General features: G+C 45.5%; 1 protein-coding gene across 1 annotated transcript in view; it reads left to right on the top strand.

Moving 5' to 3' along the window:
- The window catches only part of Itpr2 (inositol 1,4,5-trisphosphate receptor type 2), a 381,718-nt gene that overhangs the window by 196,502 nt on the left and 158,091 nt on the right, over positions 1 to 27,125 (top strand). Inside the window, exons 35-37 of the mRNA XM_034511341.2 lie at positions 10,407 to 10,597; positions 13,040 to 13,182; positions 15,714 to 15,822. Coding sequence (XP_034367232.1) covers positions 10,407 to 10,597; positions 13,040 to 13,182; positions 15,714 to 15,822 — 443 coding nt within the window. The remainder of the gene's footprint in view (positions 1 to 10,406; positions 10,598 to 13,039; positions 13,183 to 15,713; positions 15,823 to 27,125) is intronic.

Below are 27,125 nucleotides of genomic sequence, written 5' to 3'. Positions count from 1 at the left end.
AAGTTAACGCTTAAGCATTATTTTGTCACCAGTACTTTGAGCTGTATGTTTCCCATGCTGTGTTTATGGTTTGTGCTGTGAACTGAGCCTTCTCCTGTATCATGGGTGACTCTGTTCCATGCAGACTTTTGTCTATACTCCCTAGGCTGGCTGTCCCTGGCACGGATGACCTCCTCACTCTCAGCTGACTCTCTGCACTCAGACCCCCTTGTCCCCTTCCCAGGACCATGCAGACTTTCACTTTTTTCTGGGCTCCAGGGCTCTGGACTACAGCTGCTTTCCATGCCTGACTTCACTGTGCTCCTCCTCAAGTGTTCAGAACTGAAAGGCAAGGGAAGGAAAACACAGAGAGGGAGGGACCCAGGCACCTGCTACGTAAGAGATAAAGGAAGCCACACACAATACCCTAGTCTTTATTTTAAAAAATCACATGGCATAGTGTTTAAATATATTTATGTAAAATGCTAACACCTCCCAGTGTTAGAATGATCAGTGAGTCCTTTTGCTCATGCTTTGACATAATTTCTGAATTTTTAATAATATATTGCTTTTGAAGTTATAATAAAATAGCAGTGGAGGAATTTTGTTTTGTTTTATATTGAGGTTTTTTGTGGTGTGTGTGTTACAAAATCGGGAATCATATCAACTATTAAAAGATACTGTTGAAAGGAACAACAGACAGTGTTCACTTCCACATAGCATACAGCTATTGCTTCAGATTTAATTTCTAGGTTTTACTTCCTGCTCTCCCCACCTCTCTGTTCTTCCTCCTTTAGTGCTCAGCAGAGCAGTGGGAACTAATGCCCCTTGACCCTGCCAAGTGCTCAGAGGAAGTGCCATGCACAGCTCTTAGAAATCTCATGACTGGAGTACACCTGCCATCCTATCAGATGGAGTCAGGCATGGGGGTACACCTGTCATCCTATCAGATGGAGTCAGGCATGGGGGTACACCTGTCATCCTATCAGATGGAGTCAGGCATGGGGGTACACCTGTTATCCTACATGGGAGGGTGATGCAGGAGGATTGCAAACTCAAGGAGACCTAGAGAGCCTTTGTTGCAAACTAACAAAGGTTCATGAATTAATGAAGGCTGGAGACTTCACATGTGCTCATCTAATGAAAGATGCATGAATTAAGGAAGGCTGGGGACTTCACGTGTGTTCATCATGGAAATGTGAACTTAGAGGTGTTCATAGTGTACCCAGATCAGTTAATTCACGGCAAGATACCAGAGGAGTCACGGGAATATACTAGCCTAAGTATTAAGATTTCATTTTCTGCACTAGCCAAAGCCAAATGGTTTTGCAGAAAAACTCAGTTCTTTTGTGTGCTAAAAGAACACATGTGACCAGAAGTTACAGAACAATTGTATCCAGATCCGCAGCTGAGAAGGCGGGAGCTTAGTTAGATGAGGTGTCTCAGCTCTATCTACATGAGGCAGGCTGTCATCCTCCTCTTTGGGTTGGTCCCTGAGGGTACACAGCTGTATCCCATCATTTGGGAGGTCAAGGCAGGAGGATCAGGAGTTTCAGGTCAGCTAGACTATACATCATGAGCTACATGAAACCATGTCTCAAAAAAACAACAAAAATATTTTTGTTAAAGTTTCTTCACCAAAGCCGATTCTTTCTGTCAGCCCCACAGTGGGCTCCTTTCCTTGCAGCTCACACTTTCCTTGTGGTTCTTGTTTGATCTCAGCTGACGTCATCACAAGCATGGCTCTTATCTCCTTATGCTTGAGAAACAATATCTATGATACAGCTGTCAAGTCATATATTGTACTATTCTATGCTATATTTCACATTATATCATATCACATACTATCATATGTATCATCATATATAACCATATCATGTCATCATGTCATATATCAAATCTTCATGTCACATAGTATTATATATCATCATGTGTACTGGCTGGTTTTGTGTGTCAACTTGACACAAGCTGGAGTTGTAACAGAGAAAGGAGCCTCCCTTGAGGAAATGAGACCTCCATGAGATCCAGCTGTAAGGCATTTTCTCAATTAGTGATCAAGGGTAGGAGGGCCCACTGTGGGTAAAGCCATCCTTAGGCTGATAGCCCTGGGTTCTATAAGAAAGCAAGCTGAGCAAGCCAGAGGAAGCAAGCCAATAAGCAGAATTCCTCCATGGCCTCTGCATCAGCTCCTGCCTCCAAGTTCCTGCCTGTGTGAGTTCCTGTCCTAACTTTCTTTGGTGATGAACAGCAGTGTGGAAAGTGTAAGCTGAATAAACCCTTTCCTCCCCAACTTGCTTCTTGGTCATTATGTTTTGTGCAGAAATAGAAACCCTGACTAAAGCATCATATCATATTATCATATTACATCCCATTATACCATGCCATCATAACAAGTTATATCATATCTTCATCATATAACATGTATCATTGTGCAATGTTATATTTTTACCCATAAATTATCATCTATATGCATATCATTCATATATTACATCATGCCTTATAAATATACTATATCTTCATATCATATCATAGAACCATATAATATTTCATATTATCATTTCATCATATCGTATCATACTATCATTGTCTACCATATCACATCATGTGATATCAGCATATCTTCATAGTTCATATTCAGTCATGTAGTTCACTCATCTGTAAGCATATCTTCATGTCAAAAGATTTTTTTCTTCTATTTGAAATCTCTTGTTTTTCACTTCTTTATTGTTGGCTTTTCATTCAAAATGGAGACTCTGAAAACAGGGACTTTGCTGTTTTTGTCATCAGAGCCTGGAAATCTGTTCCTGGTAAGCAGGATAATAAATGTATCTGTTACTCTCTCATCACTGAGACAAAATTCTCCACAAAAATGACTTAAGGAGGGAGCCCTCCCTGAGTGTCTTTGGTTGCTGTTTCGAGGGCATAGTCCACTGTGGTGGGAACAGTATGGTGGCTTGTGTTCCTCTAGCTGTGGCCACAGGAGCCTGAGGCAGCTGTCCCTTCACACACAGAGACAGGAAGCAGACAGACACGAATGCTGGTGCCCAGCTCACTCCTTTTTATTCAGCTGGGGACCCCAGCTGTTGGGCTGGAGCCACCTTGGGCAGGATGGTTCTTACTTCCTTGGTCAAATGTCTCTGGAAACACCCTGATGGATACAGCCAAGAGCATTGATAGGTGTTTCTAAATCCTGCTAATAATGAGATTGTAACCATTGAATAGATGTGTGTTGACTTACGATAATCCATGGACTCTGGAGAGATTTCCTTGGCTGGTTTCAAGAGGCGATATGGTAGCAAATTTGGGTTAAAGATCAAATTAACTTGTGTGTGATTCTAGGATCAGGCCCCCCTCACAGTATAAAACAGAATGACTTCCTGTGACCTAGTGAAGGTTAGGGCTTCACAGACAGAAAGGGACTGAGGAAGGCAGAGGCAGGGCACAGAGCAGACCAGCTATTCACAAGTTCCTTTCCATATAATGGGGAAGCTGAGAGACGTCCACAGCATCACCGGGTTGGCTGCTGTGAATCTCCGTCTCTCTTGGAAACTGACCTGTTTCTGAGACCAGTCAGTACCTCCTTCTGATTAGATCATGTGTCTTGAGACATCAGGCAGTCTGCAAGTGAGTCCTCCTATGAAGTTCAGCCACGGGCGGGGCTGTGTAAACTTTATAGCTCAGATACACGTTCAATCTGTAAAGCCGTATGAAGAGCCTTGACACTGTGGCACGTGCCTCTAATTTCAGTACTGTCAAGGCAGAGATAGGTGGATCCCTGGGGCTTACTTGCTCTCTCACTAGGCTAGTGAGAGAGCCTGTCTAAAAAGAGATGGAGTCAGTAATTACAGTCAGAGTTGTCTTCTGCCCTTTATATAGGCATGTGCACACATGCGCCCTTGCACAGGTGAATACACACGCACACGAACACACTCATACACACACACACACAAAGATACACACACACACACACACACACACACACACACACACACTCCATAAGTTCTGTGGATTTATTCTGAGGACTTTGTGCCAGAGAACAGGTGCAGCTCCCGCCCACGTGTCCCCCCCCCTCCCCCCAGCTCCAGCTGTTCTGGTTCTGACGGGCTGACAACCAAGCACATTTTCTAATTAATGCTTACTCTCCCTGCTGCCTCTCCCCCATTCCTGTCAGTGTGTATATCTAAGTGCTTTTCCATGGCACCTATCACCGAGATATGTGTTTTCGGAAGGTTTGGTCTGGCAGATACCATCAGTGACTCCAGCTAGTTAAAAACGTTCACAGAACACACAATTTTTAATGAATTATAATTAGAAATAGACTTTGATTACATCCTAAAGCCCCTGAAGAGACTTGTCATATCCAGGAAGTTCTTAGGATTTATAAGCCTAATTAGGAGGCTAGCCTCGTCATAAAGATACCCGTGAATAAAGGTGGCTCATTTTTTGAGAAGTCGTTTTCTCTAGGCAAAGGTTCCCCCAAAGCAAAGTGCAAGGCCTCGGCCCTCTCCTCCCCCACTCATTTGTTAGGGACTCGGATGCCTGTCCTCTGGCGACATGTTCTTAACAAGGCAGTAGTTCTAACTTAGGGACGAAATAGGAACACTTCTTCGTAGGAGCTTTAATATGACCCGTATTACATGTGGCAGGCACGAGGAACGACTGGGCATAGCAGGCTCATTAACAGAGCTTTGCTGTCCACCGTGGGGAGTCACCCTGCTGTGTAGACACTGTGCACACCACATTCTAGATGATGGCATTTAACTCCGTTTGCATCTCCGCCTTGACCTAACATTGTTTTCCCGCGCATGAGATAAAACAAATGCTTTTTTCCTAATCCCAGTGTTCTTCTCTGACCCCTACCCCAGGTGATTTTAACCAACCCGTGGAAATCTAACCCAGCATTCTCCATTTTGATTTCAAACTAACATCTGTATTATACTGACAGAGCAGAGAATCTACTTCAGGCCATGTTTGTAATGGTTGTTTATTTAAAATTTAATCTGTTTGCCGTTGTCTTGAGATGCCGGGAATTGAACCAAGTGCTTCATGTGTGCTGGGCGTGTGCCCTACCACGAGCCACACTCACAGCCCTTAAAGCGTTGGCTCTCTGTCCTGTGTGCACTTGGCTTCTTCCTCGAACGCAAGGTTAATCTTTCGTAGCTTCAAAGTCACGGTTTAACCACAGGCCACAGTTTACATTGAGGCCAGGAAAGTTGCGTATTTTACCTGGTGTTCGTATTGTTCATATCAAGGCAGGACATAGGTCGGAATAGTCATGTAGATTGGGGAATAGAAAAATATTCAAATAGAAAGTATACACAATGGTGGAGTGCCTTCAGCTTTCCCTCCATATGCCACCATTGAAGACTAGGTGGAGTGCCAAGTCACGGGCAGACCCGGTTGGACACATGTGGCTGTGAGCATATAAGGGACGGAGACTCATCATTGAACTAAATTTCCCTGGACTTCTTTGGAAAAGTACTCTGTGACTTTTTCTTGTACTTCATATTATTTTTTTAAAAAAACCCATTTCATTGCTGTTGTTTTAACTCATGCATATCTGTGTGTCTGTGTGTGGGTTTGTGAGGTGAGTACAGACCTCGGAGGCCAGAAAGGTATCATGGGTTCTGAGAACTGAACTCAGATCCTATGGAAGTAAGTACTCTTCTCCAGTCTGCCGTCTCTCCAGCCCTGTCTGCTGTATTCTTAGCAACTATTCTTAGATGCTGGGGGCCGTCTAGTATGTCTGACCCATTCAGGCGTGACAAGTGCACAGCTTAAGCAGAGCCGACAGCCTGGCTGCAGTACCTTGTGAGGAAAGCGAAGGTCTGTAAGCTTTGTTGCTTTGGTTGGTTGGGCAGCGACCCTGAAGAAGCACCATTCTGTGTTCAGTTGCTCAGATCTTCAAAGCCGGAGCTGCTCATGTGGGAACTGCCCAAGAAAGAGCAAAAGTCTCAGCAGAGTTCTTTCACGGAGCAAGATTAAGTATCTGTAAAAAACTGTGTGTTGCTCGGCAGTGTGGAGGCTGTCTGTCTGGGGAACAGCATGTCTTGATGTCGCGTGGGCAAGGGACATGGACAGAGACACTGTGCTTCTGTGGGAAGTTGTCAGGACAGTAGGGGTCTGTTCTAGACGAATCTAGACAGCGTCCTGGGTCAGGAGGGCTGCTCCCAGCTGCCAGTGTTCCTAAGCCTTCTGCTGGAACTTGTATTTAAGTTGGTACCTGGCTCTGTGTTGGCAGCAGGAATTGCTGACTTCAGAGTGTTTAATAGTACTTTCCTGGTGGTGAGTTTTCATCAGCAGAAAGTGTCATGTAGTATTTTCCTATTAATGTGAAAGAGAACCTAATTATGTCTCCCCTCCCTCCTTCTCTCCCTCCCTCCCTCCCTCTCCCTCCCTCTCTCTCTCCTTTCCTCCCTAATTCCTGTCCCCTTCTCTTTCCCACCTCTTCCCTCTCTCCTCTCGCCTTCTCTCTCTTTCCCATCTGTCTCCTCTTCCACTCTCTCCAATCTCCCTGTATTCCTTCTCCTCTTCTCTCTTCTCTTTGCCTCTGCCTTCTCTCCCCTCCTGTTCCCTCCTCCTCTCCTCTTTGTCTCCCTTTCTCCACTCTCTTCTCTTCTTTTCTTTCCTCTTACCTCTTTCCCTCCCTCTTTGTTCCTCCCTTCCTTCCTTCTCTCTCTCACCATCCCTCCTCCCCTCCCTCTCTTCCTTCTTCCTTCCCTCCCTCCCTCTTTCTTTCCCTTTCTCCTTCCCCCTCTGCCTCCCTCCTTCCTCCTCCCCCCTCCTCCTCTCCCATCTCTCATTTCTACATCTAGTATTTAGAACATGTCTTCTGATGCCTGTCACGGTAACTCTGACTGTGATATCCATGCATGTCTGTTTCCTGACTGAGCAGCTCTAAGTATCACATTTTCACATATATCACAAGGAGACGCCGCCCTACCCCCCCCCCCCCCACTATATTCCTTCTCCCCACCCCCACCCTACCACATTCCTTCTCTCCTCCCTGCTTCTTGTTGGTTGTGTTGCTGGCTACCCACAGTTGTGGTTTGTGAGTTTTGCATTCTAGTTTGGAATAAAATTAATTCTTCTCTGTTGGAACTTGTAAGCTGTGATATGCAAATGTGTAACTATTTGCAAAAATAATTGAAGTCTGTGGAACTAGACTTTTTTCCGATGGACCATCCATGTCAGGAGGGATCTTCTGTGTGTTCCTAGCTCTGTCCTGCTATTCAAGCTCACGGTGAGTTGCCTTAATAGAAAGGTTGAGTTTCTCCTACCCAGTTCACATTTTCTTGGATTCGTTTCTCTTTTCTGATGTAATTCTGTGCACAGGAGTTTCAGAGAAAAGTTTCTTAGACATTTATTCTGGAATGTTCTTATGGGGGGAATTGAGTTTTGCGTGGGTTGTATACAGATTATTGCTCTCAGAACCACCGACTGTCCATCCCATTCACCCAGCCCTCCAGCCCGGCCCTGCAGTTGAGGGTTCAGTGGCCAGCCTGATATTTCTAGGTATTGCTCTTCTCTCTTGACACCCTTAAGCTTTTTGTGTTAACTTGGCACTGTGTTCATTTGCCCAATCACAGGCTGCCATTGTCAGAGCAATGTTTACAGTTTATACTTCTGGAGGCTCAGAGTCTCACAGTAAGTGTTGGTGACACCAGGTTCTCCCAGCAGCTCCAAGGCAATGGCTGTATCTGGCCTTTCTGTTTGCTTTGCTGTCTGCTGACAGCTATTCGCATCCTTGGTTTGTAGCTCATAACCTGGTCTTCTACCTTCATGTGGAGTGTCTGCCTCTCTGTGTCTCTCCTTGCTTTCTGATACAGAGCTGTCAATGTGGATAGGGCAACGCCTAATTCAGGAAGACCTTCATCTCGATGACATCATAAAGACTCTATTACCAAATAAGGCCACATAACCCTGTACTGATAACTCAGACAAGGTTTGCTTTTGGAGAATACAGTTCAACCTCTGACAGCATTCTAAAGTTTCTGCAGAATGTGGCCTCTCATTTACTCCCATTAACAATCAGCGAGTCCTTAGTCAGAGGCTTGACACCCTGCTTCACACACAAGAAATTTATCTTTAAAACAAAACTTTATCTTGATTTTTAAGTGTGTGTGCACGTCTGTAGGTATATCACATGCATGTAGTACCTGGAATGGCCAGCAGAGGGTATCAGATCCCCAGGAACTGGGATTATAGGCAGTTGTCAGGTGGCCCACATGGGTGCTGGGACCCAGTCACCATCTCTTACCCACTGAGCCATCTGTCCAGCCCCTCAATACATTTCTTAATTCTTTATAACTAATATGTCTGTCTCTTCCTTTTGTCACTTCCTTATCTCAGGTCTGTATCTTCCTGGATTGGTCCCCACCCTACTTCATATCTTTTTTATTTTGCCCTTTAGTCTTTATATGTATATTCTAGAAGATTCCCTGGCTTCCTTTTCCAGTTTTCCACTTTTGTTCTCATCCTTTTTAAGTTAACCTTTGGAAGGTTTATTTTTACAACCCTATTTTAATTTTCAAGATTTTTTCTTCTCTTTAAAGTTTTTGGGTGTGGTGTCTACTCAAGTTTCCTAGGGATAATAATTAGAATTAAACATTGCTCACTTTGTCTTGAACCGTTTGTTTCACATGAGGTCATTGTTCTCTGTGCTAATGGCTTTATTTGTGATCCCCGAGGCTTTGTTGTAGTCATGGGTAATGGCTGCCTTGGGTGGTGTGTGTGGGAGGGGGTGTTGCTGGCATGAGTGTCCATTGTGGTCTAGAAGGTCTATTCCTGGCCTGGAATCCTTGCAGAAATGCGAAAGGCTAACCTGGAGTTCTGTGGGAAGGGCTGGGCAAATAACATGGGAACCTTCTCTTTGTGAGCGTGCATCTGTGTGTGTGTTTGTTTTGTGCACAGATGTGTGTGTTTGTGTGTGTGTTGTGCATGGATGTGTGTGTCTGTGTGTGGTGTGTACAGATGTGTGTGTCTGTGTGTGTGTTGTGCATGGATGTGTGTGTGGTGTGTACAAATGTGTGTGTCTCTGTGTGTGGTGTGTACAGATGTGTGTGTCTGTGTGTGTGGTGTGTGCAGATGTGTGCCTCTGTGTGTGATATGTGTGTATCTGTTGTGTGGTGTGCACAGATGTGTGTATCTGCGTGTGTGATGTGTGTGTGCATGCACTAGCGTGTGCACACATATGGATGTGTTTATGAGCAGGCGGGGAGCTACAGCGGATGTTAATGGGAGACTTGCTTGGTGGTTGGAGTCTCTATGTGGCCCCCCTCGCCTGGACCTGCCTCTTGCACATACCCACCCCTAGGTGCCCTTTATCTGAAGATGCTTGGAGTCCTGTCAAGCTCTGTTCTGCTTCTCTGCCAGTCTTAACAACATCATCCGGCACTCTCTGCTTTCTTGAGAGAACGTTTTTCTATTTCTCTAACTCTATCCTCTGGGTGAGAACAGATGGATTGGACGTTTGAGTTGTGCCAATCAGAAGGAGGAGGGCCTGCCTTCCCTAATGTTTGACTGAGTTCTTGAGTACCCCGTTGACCCAGTGTGCCCAAGGCAACACCTTCTACTGGCTCACTGTCTTCCTGGGAAGGCCTGCATCAAGTCCAGGCTGTTGTAGGGTCTTTTTTCTCCAGTGGCCTAGTTACCTCTTCACTGTAGTAGAAATGCCACAACACTTCCGTTTTTCTCATGACAAGCGCTCTGATAGCTCAGTATTCTGACATAAGTCTGTTAGGATGCTTACGTCAGTGGGTCAGTGGAAAAGACAGGCCCCATGTACCACCTTTCAAGGAAGGTGCTTTTTTCCCTTTTAAGTTTTCTATTGTTTCTGCTGTGAGACATTTGATCACATGTAGTTTTGTGGGTATACATATACACACATGTAAACATAGGCATACACACATGAAAACACACACACACCCTCTAAGTAAGTTAATAGCTTGGCAGGATTTGGCTGTGTGTTTTCTGTCTGGGTTTTTATTTCCTTTGGCATCTGGGAAGGTAAAGAGTTGCATGCTTGTTAGAGTGATCTCCATATTGATGTTGGAGTAGAGTTGACATCTTAACCACCGAGAAATCAAATAGGATCCTGAAGGTCCAGCGATCATACGTTACTAACTGGTCTGAAGGACTAAAATAACTTTAGCAGATTTTAGCCTGAAAGCATGTGAAAAGATTGCAGGTAAAGCTGAAAAGTTGAAAGACTTACCCTTCCCTTCCCTCCCCTCCCCTCCCCTCCCCTCCCCTCCCCTCCCCTCCCTCATTTCAATTCCCTTTCCTTTCCTTTTTTCTTTATTTCCTTCCAAAAAAAAAAAAAAAAAAAAAACACCTTTCATGTTTGTTGGTGTGTTTGGCTAATGTTTAAAAGCTTTAACCAAACTGAGAGCTAAATACTTCCTGTCTTTTTCTTTTTTTTCCAGCCAAAAACCGTGGGATTGCAATCCCGGTCGATTTGGACAGCCAGGTCAACACGCTGTTCATGAAGAACCACTCAAGTACAGTGCAGAGAGCAGCCATGGGCTGGAGACTCTCAGCTCGCTCTGGACCTCGCTTCAAGGAGGCTCTTGGAGGGCCAGCATGGGATTACAGAAATATTATTGAAAAGTTACAGGTACAATGAGAACATGAAGTGAAGTGCGTATTTTCTAAGTTCTGCATTCTTAGAATGTGTATCATAATAAGATATGGTTGAAAATGTCACATCTTGTTGGGATAAAGCTCTCTTCTGTGTTCCTCTGCCACCGCTACCCTTTAAATGAGTAGTTTCTGAAACGATTGTCTTGACTGACTTAGTTTTTAACGAGCATATATAATCTGACGCTCTCTGATAATTTCTTAGGGTGGAATGGTCCTTGATACAAAAATAATTCTAATGCTAATAATAAAATTAGTAAAAATAGCTTACTCTAAAAATACATGTAATAAATTACATTTTCATAATATTGACTCATTTTATCTTCCAGTGTTCACTTACTTCCCTTTGGTCAGAGTGAGCCAATCCCTCTCTTCATCAGGTCCTCATACAGTTTTGGCAAGTCTGTGTCCATGGTCTGGCCTGTATGTTCAGGCACAGTGAGCCTGTGGCACACGGCTTTAATTTTCTGTGACTGCCACAACAGGACATCATAGGCAGGATGTTTTAAGCAATGGGAATTTATTCTGTTATAATTCTAGAGCTGGGAGATCTGGGTATCAGTAGGCTTAGTTTGTGTGAGATCTCCATCCCTGACTCTAGATGCCTGGCTTCCCATTGGTATTCCCTCTGTGCCAGTGTACACCTGTGTCCCAATTTTTGTCAGTTATGTGAATGCCACTCAGTCATATTGGATTAAACAGTGGCTCATATGAGCTCATTTTATCCTAGTGACACACCAGGCCTCGTCTCCAGATAAGTCACGTGCTGACTATTCTGAGACAAGACTGACACACTTTGGGAGGTGATCAAATCTTGAGGGTGGACCTCATGAATGGACTTATACTCTCTTATACTATAGACCTAAGGCAGTGTGCTGACCTGTACCACACGGGGATGCTGCAGCACGGCCCCGGTGTGCACCAGGAAATAAGCACAAAGCCTGCTGATTCCTTACTCTTGGATTTCTACTCCCAAGCTGTGAAAACAACTCTGCCATGTGTAAGCCACTCAGCTCATGGCATTTGTTGTTGACACTGGCAAGGAATTCGTCGTAAGTGTGATAGCAAATCTTGGGAGGTTTCCAGTGGAGATGGAGCATGTTCTGCTTGTGCTGAGGACCTCCAGCTCCAGGGGGAACAGCACCTCTGGCCTCCATGGGCATTGCACTCACGTACACATACTCACACACACACACACATGATTAAAAATAAAATATTTAAAAAATAAAGCAGCAACTCTAATGGAGAGAAGTGGATAGATTCAGGATGGATTTTCTTGTAGGGCCATGGATGGATGGATGGATGGATGGCAGCAAAGGTGGGAGGAGTCAGGATTACCCTGAGGTTGACACAATTGTACCACTTGCTAAGACATGAAGTAGTGGAAGGTTGGGGGAGGGGATAGCTGTCTGGAGTTAAGTTTGAGATGCCTATTTTAATTCCTAAGTGTGCCTGCCAGCCAGATAGCTGGGTGTGTGAGTCTGAAGTGGCATGGACAGATGTCTATGCTGGAAGTATCAATTTTAATGTTCTAGTGTGAGCATAGCGGTGAAAACCACAGCATTGGATGGGCAGCCTCAGCGGAGCTGTAGGTATAGCAGAAAGAAGGATTCTGAACAAGCAGGGCTTAGTGACGGAGGGCTCAGGACATCGGTGGAAAGTTAAGTATGGTGTCACAGAAACCAAGGGAAGGTGGCCATATAAAGTTAAGTGTCACCATGCGACTAGCCATGGCATAGTGAGATGGGGGTGGGAGAGGTACCCTCCCCCACGAGAGAAAGGTGAGCTCATGGCGCATGCACACTTAGTAATAATAGGAGCTGACATCTGAAATGAAGAGGCGGGCAGTGTGTGTCAGGAGCTGTCCATGGCACATGCTTCATTTAAGTCTCTACAGCAAACCTGGGTGGCCGCTGCATTCTGGTGTCATGGGGGTCAACTCTGACTTACAGGGAAGGACAGCTTCACCCCAGGACAGCCCAAGCACCATCTGTTCCTTAATAGATAATCTAGCAGCCAGTCTCACCAGATGTGGTCGTTTCTGATGAGTATTTCCCTTTATGTAATGGCCACACCCCCTTTATGGCATCTCCTTCCTTTTAACTGTACCTTCTTCTGGCTTTCAAGGTACCCACACTCATGAGCGCATACCCCTCCCCTCATATATACATAATTTAAAAATTTTTTAAATACTCAGATACTGGGAGAGAGGGGGAAGAAGGGAAGGGCGAGGGGGAGAGGGAGAGAATATGAATGAATGAAATTAAGCAGACTGTGTTGAAGTAGAAACAGCAGAAATTTGGTGTCCTGGGAAGCCAGAGTCCATCTTGTATGAAACTCCCACATCTCTTCCTGATAAGTGTTCTTCCATGTGTCGTCTTGAAAGGCGTTCATGTAGGTCTTCTGTGCCTTGTCTTAGGATGTCGTGGCCTCCCTGGAACAGCAGTTCAGCCCCATGATGCAGGCCGAGTTCTCCGTGCTTGTGGATGTACTGTACAGTCCAGAGCTACTGTTCCCAGAGGGAAGCGATGCCAGGATAAGATGTGGTGCCTTCATGTCCAAGTAAGTGGAGCCAGGCCAAGGTCTGGGGGGGTGAATGGGCGGAGCCAGGCCGCAGTACGTGAGGGGGTGGGCGGAGCCAGGCCAGGGTGGGGGGGGGGCGGAGCCAGGCCAGGGGGTCATGCAGGGATGGAAGGAGAGAGGGCTTGTAGCAGTCTGCTTCCACCCTGCATGTGACCACAAAAATCCAGAACACCTGTGATCCTTTCCAGAAGACTCCATGGCACAAAGGAGCTACAGTGTGGTAGTGACTGGGCATACATGTCTGCATAAATTAAAATTTAGGTTGATTGAGATGAGATAAAGATTCACCCCTCAGTTACATCCCTAATATTCAGTCTGTATGTGGCTAGTATCTACCAGCTCGACACCACATCGCCAAAACTGAGCAGTTCTGATCCCTGCCGAAGGTGGAGGTGGCCTGCATTAAAGAAGCCAGAAGGAGAGACATTGGGGGAGGGAGTGGATTTGGCAGTGGGAATACATTACGGACCCCACACCAGGCAGAGGCAGGGTTGCCCCATTGACTTTAGTGGTTAAAAGCTTCTCCTGTGTTATTATAATTATTTTATGTCCAGAGGCTCAGATTCACTGTTGTCTGCCTACCACTTCTCATCTCTCCAAAGAGCCAAGAGTTCCACTGGCAGTCGTAGCTGGAAATCTAGAACTCAGTTTTATTACTAGCCACGCCAGGCCCTGGCACAGCCGTGCATAGCACTCTAATGAAACTGAGTTGGTGAGCGTGGAGCCTTAGCCAGGGCTGAATTAGTTCCCCCACTTCCTGCAGAGAAGCCAACCCATGGTTCCTGCTGACTGTTGGCTCTACAGGAGAGGGTGGGGGACTGCCTCAGGGGAGGACATGGACTCAGCTTAGTCACCCGCCATGGGATGAGAAAATAGGTTAGCATGGGCATTCACCTGCCAGGCAGCTGGTTTGGGTCCACCCAAATCCTCATCTACTCTTCTGAAAGAGAATCTATGTTTTTCAGACATTGGATTTTCAAGTCTATGTAGGCAAAGTATAATATAAAACCATAACTTAGAAAAACTATGAAATGTGAAAATATTTCTGACACAGTAAGGCGGGACTTTGGGGACAGCGTGCACACATACCAGCAATCTCATGCCAGCCTCATACCCTGGACTCTTTAATATGACATTCTGGTCTTTTCTTCACTATTTATCATTCATTGGGCCTGGCCACCAGCCTCACAACTCCCCCATGGTTCCGTGCTGTCTCCTGGCCAGGCTTGCCTTCTTGGCCCACCTCTCCCTGCTTCCTGACATCTTCTAACTCAAGTGCTGTCTTTTTGATCCCTTCACTGAACAAGAAATTCCTGGAACAGAATAAAGATTTTTTTTTTGTCCAGTTTACTGATTTTTAAAAGTATCTCTGTTTAAATTTCAGTGGTTCTTGTCATGTTGGATGGCTGTGTGCAGCCTGTGGCATGCTGGGACTCTGTCCAGAAGCCACAGAATTGCAGCACTCACCAGGAGGGAGGAGTAAGAGGGTAGGGGTAAACTGGATGTCTATCTCCGGGAGTCCCCATTAGGACGGCGTGACTGGAAGCATGTCATGTCACCTGTCTGAACCCCCTTTCTCCTCAAGCAAACTCAGTATGATTTTGGCTGTAGTGAGGATGAAGAGATTCTTCATCCTTGGAGGTCTGTTCCTCAGCTCTGACGGCTGAGAACATTAGCTGGGCACTAGCCAGGGGAAGTGGCTTCTCAGTTACATCCTGTGGCCCTCATTCTGATAGAGGAGTTATATCCCATAGTGCTCTTGCTGTGACACTGGAACCCATAATTTCCTTCAGGCTATATCAATGCTATTCCTGTAGGGAGCTGTGTCTCACAAGGTCATAAAGGACCAGTTTCTTAACAATGCAATCTATAGGGACTGAGTTATACACCCCAATCTAAACGTTTCTCTTGATGCTGACTCTGGAATCATTACACCCACGGTACTGAAAGCCTTCTGGAACCCTAGTGCAAGCTTCACTACAGTGGAAAAAGAGCCCCGTTCTTGTCTGAATTGTAGCAACGATCAGCTGTCTTGATGCTACTCCCATTCCCTGTAATCACAGTGGCTGCCCAGGGCCTACCAAGCACTGTCACGCGTGGTCACAGTACACTGAGGAATGGGGAGAAGCCTGCTATACTGTGGTATCACCTACATCAGTGATGCAATAATTAATGCAGTATTATGCATAGAAAATAATAAATATGTGATAGCGCATAGTATGCTGTAAATCTTTTCATATTAGCAAAGTGGATGGGTAAGGGGGACATTAACTTCCCTGTGTCTCAGAGAATCAGAGGTTGAACCTGAGAAGTACGGGGATGTATAAATATCTCAGCAAAATGTGTATATGCCGATAAAAACATGCTGACGTATAGTTTTCAGACTTCTGACATTATGCCTTCGATTTGCTGTGAGCTGTCAGCTCTGCTCCCCCTCCCAGGTAGCATATTGTATATATTTTGGTGAGAAAAACGGCTATCCTTTTTAAAGTTTAATGTTTTGCTTTCAGGCTGATCAATCACACAAAGAAACTGATGGAGAAAGAAGAAAAGCTGTGCATTAAGATTCTGCAGACGTTACGGGAGATGCTGGAGAAGAAGGACAGCTTCATGGAAGAGGTAGTCCTTAAGTTTTCAGCATTTGAAAATAGATTTTTTTTTTTTTTAGCATTTGAAATAAAGTAGTATTTCCAGACTGCTGTATCTATGGATCGCAATGGGCCGTTGTGCAAGCGCTTCTTATTGGCTGGATAACACCTGGGTGTTATTCCTATTGGCCATGTTATTGTAGTTTCATGGCATTTACCTTCATGTTTGGTGTGGAACTCAGATTGCAGCGGACTGAACATTTCTCTGGTTCACTGTGCTGCAGTCTGTCTTAGAAGTGCGTGTCATCTTCTTGGATGGAGTATTGGGCTGAAAGAGCTCCTTTGTGGTTCTGGGAATCGAACCCGGGCCCTGTGCTTGCTCTGCCACCAAGCTGCACCCCTGAATCTCCAAGTGACCTTGCAGGATAATGGGTGATTGAGGTGCTTTGCTTAGCAACAGCCTGTAAAGAGTGTCTGTACATGTTGGCATGTGCTTTTTTAAATTATAACTACATGTTTGTGTTATTTTCAATGTATTAATGCCAAGTATTGGAGATAATACTGTTGTTTTAAATAAAGAGACTAGTTGGTTTCTATTCTTAGCTGTATTAACGAATGCACAGTTGATATTCATAGACATATCAACTTATAGATTGTCAGTCAGTGATTAAAATCGACAGCTCAGGTGCTCATTAAGTGGTAGCTGGCAGCGTTTTGATAACCACAGTGATAGGCATAACTGTGAGATAAGAATCTTGGGAAATTTTCCCTTCTTTGTTTTCCCTTTTCTGGTTCAAAGCTAGCTAGCTACCTATTCTTTTATGCTAAGCATCAGGAAAATTTTGTGCAGAAGTGCTGTAGCGTATCTGGGGAGTATTTCCAAAAATGCTAGTCATCTGGTGTTTTAAAACTGCAAAGGTTTAATTTTGTTAGTGGATACATGTGCCTTTTAGTTCCAGAAAGTCTGCTGTGATTGTTTCCCCCTTTTCACATCCTGTAAAAAAGAAGTGGAATGGAATATCGGCTGTCAGTAGGAAGGACTTTGCTCCAAAGTCCTGCATCCGAGGGGGTTGGCAATATGGCTCTGTGTGAAGTTCTTGGCACATAAGTGTCAGTACCCAAGCTCAGCTCCCAGAACCAATGTGGAAAGCTGGACAAGATGGCAAACACTTGTAATTCCAGAGCTGGGAAAGCAGAGGACCCTGGGGGCTCCTTGGTGAGGTAACCTGGCCTACTGAGTGAGTTCCAGACCAAGGAGAGACTCTGTCTGGAGACAGAGGAGCAATAGCAAGGTTGCACACATGCGCGCCGCACGCGCACACACACACACACACACACACACACACACTGTTGGAATGAAGTATTTGCTTTACTAATCAAAATGCCCTCTGCTCTAGTTCCACTATTTATATACAGACAACAAATCATTAAAATAAATGTTGTCAGTATATTTTAGCAAGTGGGTTTTTTTGGACTTAAGTTTGAAGAAAACCTTACAGATTTTAGTGTAAGTTTTGGGTCTTCTTAGGATTTGCAGCTGGTCTCACGTGATTCCTCAGTACAGCACTGCTTGTTAGCTGATTTCACGGTGCAGATCCCCGAGGAGGACAATTAGGTCAACATGGTTTTTCTGACAAGCCTTCTGGTTTGACACAACAGATCAATACCAAACGTTCTAAAGGAAAGAAAGAAGAACATGGAGATCCTGCTCTCAGTAGGCGAGAGTGTTGTAGTGTCTTCCAAGTTGCTCCATCTGAAATTAGCCACTCATTCTGCCTACCCGTTCCTGCTCACTGAAGTAGTTCAGCCTCCCTCTCTCCTTCCTTATCTCCCTCCCTCCCTCCCTCCCTTCCTCCCTCCCTTCCTCCCTCCCTCCCTCTCTCCCTCCTTCTCTCCCTCCTTCTCTCCTTTCTTATCTCTCTCCTTTTCTTTCCTTTCTTCTGTCTAGAAAACTCCAGTGGTTCACATACATTCAAACATGCACACATTCATGCCTACCACACACATTAAAATAATAAAAAAAACAATAATAATAGAACGTGGAGACCACAGAGATGTCTCTGGTTAGGAACACATACTGCTCTTCCACACGACCCAGGTTCACTTCCCTGCACCTACAAGACAGCTCACACTGTCTCTAACTACGGGAGATCGGACACTGTTTTCTGGCTTCTGAGGGCGCCAGGCACACACATGGTCAAAGACACACATACAAACAAAACAACCACACAAACATTAAAAAGAAAGAAAGAAAAGAAAGGAAAAGAAGAGAAGAGAAAAGAAAGAAAAAGAAAAAGAAGAAAAGAATGTGATGCCTACTCTGGTTTGGCATTGTGATAAAACACTGACCCAAAAGGAACCTGGGTGAAGAAAGGATTTGGTTTATGAGTCACTGTCCACCACTGAGGAACACCACGGCAGGAGCCAGAAACTGAAGTAGAGAGCATGGAGGGACACTCTACTGCCTTGCTCCTGCTGGCTTTCACAGCTAGCTAGCTAGCTTTGTTATACAGCCTGTCGGCTTGCCTAGGGATGGTATCAACCATACTGGCCTTCCATGTCAATTAGCGAATTAAGAACATGCCCCATGGATGCCCACAGGCCAATCTGGTGGAGGGAAATCTTCAGTTGAGGGTCCCTCTTCCAAGGTGTGCCATGTCAACAGCCAGGATTGGCCATCATAGCACTTCAAGCAGAGAATCAGATAAACCTCTAAGAAAACAATATAGTGTGTGTGTGTGTGTGTCTGTGTGTGTGTGTGTGTGTGTGTAAGTGTACAAGGGAACATTGGCAGAGGGATTAGTGAGTGCCGGAGTTCTTACTTATTTTGCTAATTACCATGGCTACTAAGAACAAAATAAGACAGAAATTAGAGTGTGAGAGTCTTAGCTTTAAGTCAGCTTCTAGGTGCTTTAGAAGCAGGCGACTCCCTGTCCCGAGGGAACAGCATGGAAGGATTCAAGTGTCTGCCTCCAGACAGCGCTGGGTGCTTCCTTGTGTCCACGGCCTTCTTAAAAACCTGGTGCTTAAAGATCTTTGCCGGTGCATGGGGGTGACCCAAGCCTGCGTGAACTGGTCCTGGGTAACACGCTGGGCAGGGCGACCACTCTGCCAGTCCCCAGGGGTTTTAGGAGAAGCTTGGGTTTTAGTGGTGGAACAACAGGTGGTGTTTCATGATTGTCTTACTTCCCTGTTCACTGACACTTTACTGTCTTAAAATGGTACAAACTCACCATCTTTCATATATGGAGGTCAAAGGTTAAAATCAGATCAATGTGTCATCGGCAGAGGTATACTCTATCTGGAGGCTGTGGGGTTATATGTATTTCCTAGTCCTGTGTATTTTTTGAGGCCTCCTGAATGCCTTGGCTCATGTACCGTGTCTTAGGGTTTCTGTTGCTGTGAAGAGACACCATGACTATAACAACTCTTATAAGGACAACATTTAATTGGGGCTGGCTTACAGGGTCAGAGGTTCTGTCTGTTAGCATCATAGCAGGAACATGGCAGCATGCAGGCAGATAGGGCAGTGGAGAAGCAGCCAAGAGTTCTATATCTGAATCAGAAGGAGAGAGAGAGAGAGAGAGAGAGAGAGAGAGAGAGAGAGAGAGAGAGAGAGCCTGAGCCTGAGCCTGAGCCTGTTTTGAACATTTGGACCCCCAAAGCTTACACTCAGTGACACACTTCCTCTAACAAGGCCACATCCCTTAATGCCAGTTCCTAAGTATTCATATATGAACCTGCAGGGGCCGTTCTCATTCAAACCACCACAGACCCTTCTGTCTTCCAATCCCATTTGTGAAAGCCTTCCCTGTCACTCTCCCCTGTCTTTCTCCCCTCTCTTTCTTCTTCTCCCTTCCCCTTCCTTGAGTGGGCAATGTTTGACTCTTGTCTCCCTCCAGAAGACCTCTGGTTACATTGGAAGACTTAAGAAATCTGGTATAACTCCTGCCCCTTGCTGAGATCTTTAACTTAATCTCACCTTTGTATGTAAAGTGCCTCGTTCACAGGTTCTTTAACTAAATATCTCAAGTCGTGAGCATGTAGCCCGGCAGTGGTGGCGCGCACCTTTAATCCCAGCACTTGGGAGGCAGAGGCAGGCGGATTTCTGAGTTTGAGGCCAACCTGGTCTACAGAGTGAGTTCCAGGACAAGCAGGGCTACACAGAGAAACCCTGTCTTGAAAAATAAACAAACAAGCAAGCAAGCAAGCAAGCAAGCAAACAAACAGCCTAAAAAGAAAGGCAGGGGGAGAAGTGTTCCCGAATTGGTAATTCCGGTAAGTGGCTCCTGCCTCTAGGCTGGCAGATGATGAACACAGATCCCAGGTTTCTCCTGCTCTTCTCGATGGTGTTACGTTATGAGTCAGGAATTAAGTAATGCTCTTCAAACAAATGCTGCTGACACTCCATCTCATTTTGTCGAGCTCCAGCTGCAGACTTATTTTTCTGCCTCCGTTTTTATTATCACAGGTAGTTCAGATAAAGAGCGGTACAAGGAATGGCTGCCCAGAAGGCTAAAGCTAGCTCAGGATAAAGTGATTAGCCTCCGGAGACCACAAAATTCCAGTCTCCCCACAGTACTGAAATTCCAATTTATCCATCAGTCTGCAGACACAAGTTCTTCCGGGAGGCTTTTGTTCACAGCCAGACAAGATTGTTCTCAAGAATTTTCATTTACACCATAATTCATTTAAACCACGTACAATCAAATCACAGTGAAATCACCACTGAGAAGTTAACAGTCGTGTTGGAGTTTACACATCAAAGCACAGTGGAATCAGGAACCCCAGCCCAAGTAGCTACAGAGTCTACCATGAGAGTCCATGTTCCTGTGTGGGGCTGCCTCTCATTGCATTGAGACGTCAGCCACAGAGCTGCAGGGCTGCTGCATGGGGCTGCAGGGGAAGAGAGCTTTTTGTCAAAGCAGTGCAGTCTACAGACCACATTTCCTCTGTGTTTAATGGTTTCTGAGTATCTACCAAGTACCGAGTCCTTCAGCATCGCATAGGCTTGGTTCTTGCCTGTTCCTCCTGGAGCCCAAGACTCTGAAGCCTTTCTGGGTACTTCCTTCCTTTAACCAAAACACCACCAACAGTTTGAATGTTTGTTTGCGGACTGCCCAGTAGAGCTGGAGGCTCAGCTTTTCACAGTTGTTGTTAGCTTTTGTTTGAGTTGTTAATTATGATTCAAACCTCGGACTCCACTCCTTATGTAAGCACAGCCTGGGAAGGACACAGCAAGGTGGCTTGGTATGAGGAGCCCAGGGTAATGCATCTGAGGCCTCTGGTTTGGACTGGAGGGGGGTGGGATAGGGAGGTTAAGGATATTTACAGAAATGTATACTTAAGTGATTTCCATTTGAAGCAACAAACTGACTTCATGTTCTCTTGCCCTGTCAGAGTATAGCCACGGGGTGGGGGGTGGGGTGGGGTAGCTATTGGTTCCATAGCAAGCAATAACCTCCCCTTTTGCCACTGTCAGATTGCTTTTTTGCAATCTGCCAACCACCAGGGTGCACGTAGCCACTGATTCATGAAAAACATAGTTTGTGACCTATGGAGAGTTGGTTGTCTCTTAGGCGGAGTCAGACAGACTTCTCCCTCCCAGGCTCATTGTCTTATTTTTAGAAAGGACAGCCCTGACAGCAATCTCTCTGTGCTCTTACCAGTCAGTGAACAGAACAAATCCCAAACCCTGTAGAGCCACCCTCCCCTGGGGAGCCTGTGCTTCTCATATGATTTACTCCCTGTCTCCCAAGTTCCTCTTCTCTCCCTCTGCAACCTGTGCCCTTTCCGACTCCCTGAGAAGTCCCTCTTCCCCAGCTCACTGTTTTTTCAGCTCTCTATTGAATAGCCTCTTGCTTCTCCCTCATCCTTCCAGTCAGGAACTGCATGTGTGTGTGTGCTTTTCCACGGCTACCTCAGGGCTGATTGCTCTCCTACTTTTGAAATCCTAGCACTTTGTGAGGTGAGAAGGCTTTGGACTACAATATCCTGACACCTGCCAATAGTCCCTCCCTCCCCTCCCTCCATCAGATTCTTTTGCATATCTAGTGCCATAGGCCTGGCACCCTATAGCAACAGGGGGTTTCCTTCCATGTCACCCTGCTGTTAATACTCTAGCTCTCAGATCTCCACCTTTGCCCCTTTAGTGACCTTTCTGTTCCATCACCCTTCCTGAGAACATCCTGGAAGTTTGCACCTCTAGGAGCTACTGTTTTTGTGCAGCCACTAATCTAGGAATCCCAACACCCAGACCTCCACCTTGCTGTCCGCTCCCTTTGCTTTTAGCTAAGCCCAGTTTGGCCATCCCTGGACTTACTCAGGACTAAAAACCCCTCTCACTTCCCACCCCATCAGCTCGCTCATCCTAGTGTGTGTTAGCCTCAGAGTTAATAGCCCATCGGTGAGAAGCCGAGGCAGGAGACTAGCCATCATTCCTAAGGGAATCTGGTGTAAAGGGTTACTTCTTCTAAGATGTTGGAATATTGGTGACAGAACATGAGGTAGGTGTGAGACGGGCTATAAGGACAGTACAACATACTTTCTCTGCATGCTTCAGCGGATGGGTGCTTTTAGATGAAGTCTTTCTATCCGCGTCTTACCTCTTTATGCATGAAGCTAGAATTTTGAAAGTTCTCTTTCAAGACAGCTTCTGCTTCCTTGTGAGCGTGGGCACTGTGTGATCTCCAAGAGTGAAGTGGCTGAGGGATCCCGAGGCTGAGAACATATGGGTGACAGTCTGGTTCTTCTCAGCGTCTGCACCTCCTAACAAGACATCTGCTAGGCTCTCCCGCCCCAATCATATGCTGTGGTTTGCCAATTGTTTTCATAAATATTAATCTCTGAGATCCCAACTGACAGACAAGTTGTTCTCTTGGGTTCTTTTCTTATTTTCACACTCCATCTTTGAATGATTCTGCCGTGTTACAATGCAAACTTTTTTTTTTTAAATAAAAAGTTTCTAGTTTTAAGACGGGGCCTATAGAATGTTTAAAGACAAAATGTGACTTTTCCCTTTACATTGGAAATTTTTCTTCTTTAATCGTTTTAACTAAACATGTTGCCCTCAGACCAATGCTCTCGAATTGGTTTGTGGAAGCATGTGATTCACTTCATCCTTCAGGAGTACCTCAGGAAGGCATCGAGCGCTTGGTTGGTTGAGGTAATTATTCTGTCTTCCTCTAAAAGGATAAATGGATTATGTCTAGTCCAAAAGTATGAATTTTAAACTTGAATCGTGATTATGGACTGTGAATAGTTCAGATGGTCTATTGTTGTGTGTTGTGGTTTGTGAACCATCCCCACAGACTGTGTGCTCGAATCATTGTTCTCCAGCAGGTGGCGCTAATGAGTGAGGTGGTGGAAATGAGGTCGTATCTCATTGGTGGGAGTGATTCATGGGGCGGGGCCTTGAGATTTTATAGTCTGGCCCTACCTCTTGTCCTGTGGGTGTAGCTGCAGACACACGGGACCAGATGCCTTTCACGCCTGCCAATGCCTTCTGGTCCCCTTTCCCTCAAGTTGCTTCTTGTCAGCTCGAAGCTAAAAGAAAAGTAGCTAAAATATAGATGAGATTAACATGGAATTTTCGATCAGTGAGATAACTGTGTAAGCCTGTATTGCCATCAGCATGCCCTCTGCCTGCACTGTTATTTTATAGCGGTTGACAGCTTCATGGGGCATATGTAGCTCCGCAGTCCCTCTGCAGCTCGGAGGAAGATTTTAAACCATATCTGCCGCGTTTCAGTTGTTTCCCTAGATGGACCTGGACTGTCTAAGAAAGGCAGCTGAGCAGGACTGAGAGAAACAACCAGTCATCAGTAACTGCATAGTTTCCGCTTCGGTTTTTGCCTCAGGTTCCTGACCTGGCTTCTTTCACTGGTGACCTGTGACCTGGAAGCTGAAATAAGCCCTCCCTCCCCTAAGTTTTTTTGTCACAGCAACAGAGAACCAAGCCAAGACAGCTGGTGTGCTAAGTATGCCAGACTCTCTGGCCCAGAGCTTCTGGGGACTCTCCTGTGTGCACCCCGATCCCCAGTGTAGGAGCCTGGGATTGATAGCATGTACCACCATACCCATGGGTTCTGGATCTGAGCTCAGATCTTCCTGCTTGCACTGTAAGCCCTTCCCGATCTGAAACATCTCCTCAGCCCAACACTTATCATCTTGAGGGGAAATTTGAGCTCTGGTTCATCTGCTTACTCCTTCATTCTTGATTTTAAAGGTAGAGCACCACACTAAAGGGAGATAGCCTGCAAACACAGTAGTTCAGGGTATACATGACAGAATCACGGTGTTGGGGTTAGGGCCTCCCTCTGCCCTGAGGCAGACTGGTAAGTTCCTTTACTTTCCTTTGTCTTCTGTTTTCTGGCAGTCAAGCAGGATCCCTGTGGTGTTTGTGTGCCAGCTCATGCTCTCCAGGCTTGTTCTCTGGAAAGAGCATCCCGGTGACTCTTATGGAGAAAGGAGGGTGTCACACACACTGGAAGCCACACCATGGTTGGCTCGGATGCTGAGGGAATGAATATTCCACACCATAGGGTCCCAGCCTCCCACAGGCTGGGAGGATGGGTGATTTGACTGGTGTCCTCTGGCTGTCACTAGGAGCCAAGAGGAAGACCATTTGGACAGAAGGCTCGCCTCAGTTGTGTGCCATTAGACAGTTGCTTGGTGTTTGTCTGTGCAGGAATGAGACAGGCCCATCCATGATAATTCATAGCATTTGTCATACAGAGACCTGCAGGAGGAGGGGCCTGGACAATGGGAATTTATTTACTTGTAGCTCCAGAAATCTAAGGAGAAGGCACTGATAAAAAACCTTCTGAGGGCCATGGAGGAAAGATATGCGTCAGGCTTCTCTGATGGGCTTGTAGGTAGCTTTCATGTCCCCTTGGGTCTTCAACCACCCAAATTTTCTCTTAGCTTGACATTAGTTCTACAGAATTAAGACCAGCCCAGTGGCCGCATATTAATTTAATGGCCCCTTCAAGGATGGCTTGTTCATTCAGAGTTGGGAAGTGGGGGTTGGGGCAGCAGGACTTACCTGTGATTGTGGATGGAATAGGCTCAGCCTGACACAGTTTCATTCTCTGATCAACACACTACGGGGCACATGTGAATGCTTCCTGTCTGCTTCTCGTGTGCTCCTTGTACAGAGGGCAGCCACACTGGGGATAGCAGGTCTTTGGTGTACATCACAGAATTAGGAGGATGTTTCAAAACATGGCAATTTAAACATGTTCAAACCAAAAGAAACTTAAAAGGGTTTCTGCCTTCCTCTTGGTTTGCATCCGTACTTTCAAACAAAAGAGCTGACTGACAGAAGTGTTCCAGTGATGTGATGCAGATACCTCTGTGTTTGAATGTATGTGCAGACAGTTGGATTGTGTACTAAAAGAGTTACTGTGTAGCAAAAAGCAATGTGGGAATTGCAAGATCCATAGAATCATAAGTTTTTCACAGTAGTTTTTAGCTCAGTGATGACTGTGCAGTATGCAGTCCCCGCAATTTTTTATTGAGTAATTTTAATGGTTGATGCTCTTTGGTATTTAGCCATTCTTCTGGGATGTCTTTTCCTCAACCTGGTCCCTTTCATAGTAACATGTGTAACATGTATGTATAAATACTTTATCCAGGTCCCCGATTAGAGCTTGGGGTAGAGTGTGTGGGAATGTGAGGCCTGGATTTGATTGATCCTCAGCAATGCAAAACAAACAAACAAACAAACAAACAACAAACAAACAAAAACCATCCTTTATTGAAAACTGTGCCTTGTTGGGGAGTAGGCTCCTGTCTTAGCAAGGGTTTTACTGCTGTGAGCAGACACCATGACCAAGGCAATCCTTACAAGGACAACATTTAGTTGGGACTGGCTTACAGGTTCAGAGATTCAGTCCATTATCATAAAGGTGGGAACATGGCAGCATCCAGGCAGACATGGTGCAGGAGGAGCTGAGAGTTCTACATCTTCATCTGAAGGCTGCTAGCAGAATACTGACTTCCAGGCAGCTAGGATGAGGGTCTTAAAGCCCACACCCACAGTGACACACCTACTGCAACAGGGCCACACCTAACAGGGCCACACCTTCTAATAGCGCCACTTCCTGGGCCGGGCATATACAAACCATCACAGCTCCCTATGTTCTGTAAGTTCTCATAAATCACAGGTGATTTTGCTATTCATTTTGGAAAGTGGCCAGTCTTTAAAAAGCTGGTGGTCACTTTTAAGATGCTTATAAGGCAGGTGTCAGGTAACAACAGTTTTAGCCCTAGTGACTGATACAGTTAATCTCAATGTGTTATCCCTCATGCCCATCTACGAGAGATAAAAGTGAAAGAGTAAATTTTCATCATCTTAGTGAAGAATGTGACTCCTGCAGTGTTTCATGAGCACCTTGGTCTCTGCTCTTACCGTATTTCATAGCAGTGTTTTTTACTTTCTTGGGAATAAGATTCTCCATGTCAGTTATATTTTAAACCAGCTCACTCATCCCAGTAAGAGAGGAATAGGCAATCAGAATCGGGAAAATGAAACTTGAGACCTGGGCTGGTGTCTCAGTCTTGTAATGCCAGATAGCCAGAAGGCTGAGGCAGGAGGATTATAAGATCAAAATCTGCCTGAGTTCAAGGACAGCCTGGGTGACTTAGTGTGATCCTGGGCCAAAATAAAGAGCAAAAACAGGTCTGGGGGTGGAGCTTAGAGGTGGAGAGCTTACCCAACGTGTTTCAGGCTCTGAGTTTAACTGCCAGACCCTCTGCATGAATGCATGCATGAATGAAATGAATAAATGAATGAGCAAAACTTCAAGGTGCAAACAGAGCAAAACCACTGCTCTTCAGTAGGTACCAACATAACTGCATGACCATTGCTGGTGGTTTCTATTTCCTTGCTGGTATAACCTCACCCTGGAGGTTTCAGGGTCCACTGCTTTGCTGTGACACAGGAAGAAGGAAGGCGCTGTTTAAGTAGATTTATGTGTTTGTAGGAATACAGTAAACACCACCAAGGAACAAGGCTGCAGATTCACACGGGTGGGCGAAGAGACGGCGCCCGTGGAAGATGAGACTGAGCTGTGTTGTTTTTAGAAACAGAAGGAATCCAACCTACAGAACAGTCGTCATGGGAACAGTCCCAGAGGTGATCCTTGGAGCCATAAGGAATGGGGAAATCTGGGAGCATTAAGAGAAAACAAAAATAAAAACAAAACACAGAATGCTAGCAACAAACCCAGTGTTTATGCCTGCCTCCTGCTGCTGTGTTTCTCTAAGGTTGGTTTTCTTCCAGCTTCTGACTCTTGGTATAGTTAGAAACATATAGATAAATGTATAGTC

This window comes from Arvicanthis niloticus, chromosome 9 (genome assembly GCF_011762505.2).
Source record: "Arvicanthis niloticus isolate mArvNil1 chromosome 9, mArvNil1.pat.X, whole genome shotgun sequence".
In the NCBI taxonomy this organism is placed as follows: domain Eukaryota; kingdom Metazoa; phylum Chordata; class Mammalia; order Rodentia; family Muridae; genus Arvicanthis; species Arvicanthis niloticus.
Note: the sequence above shows the minus strand (reverse complement) of the source record. Positions and strands in the feature narration are given on the sequence as shown.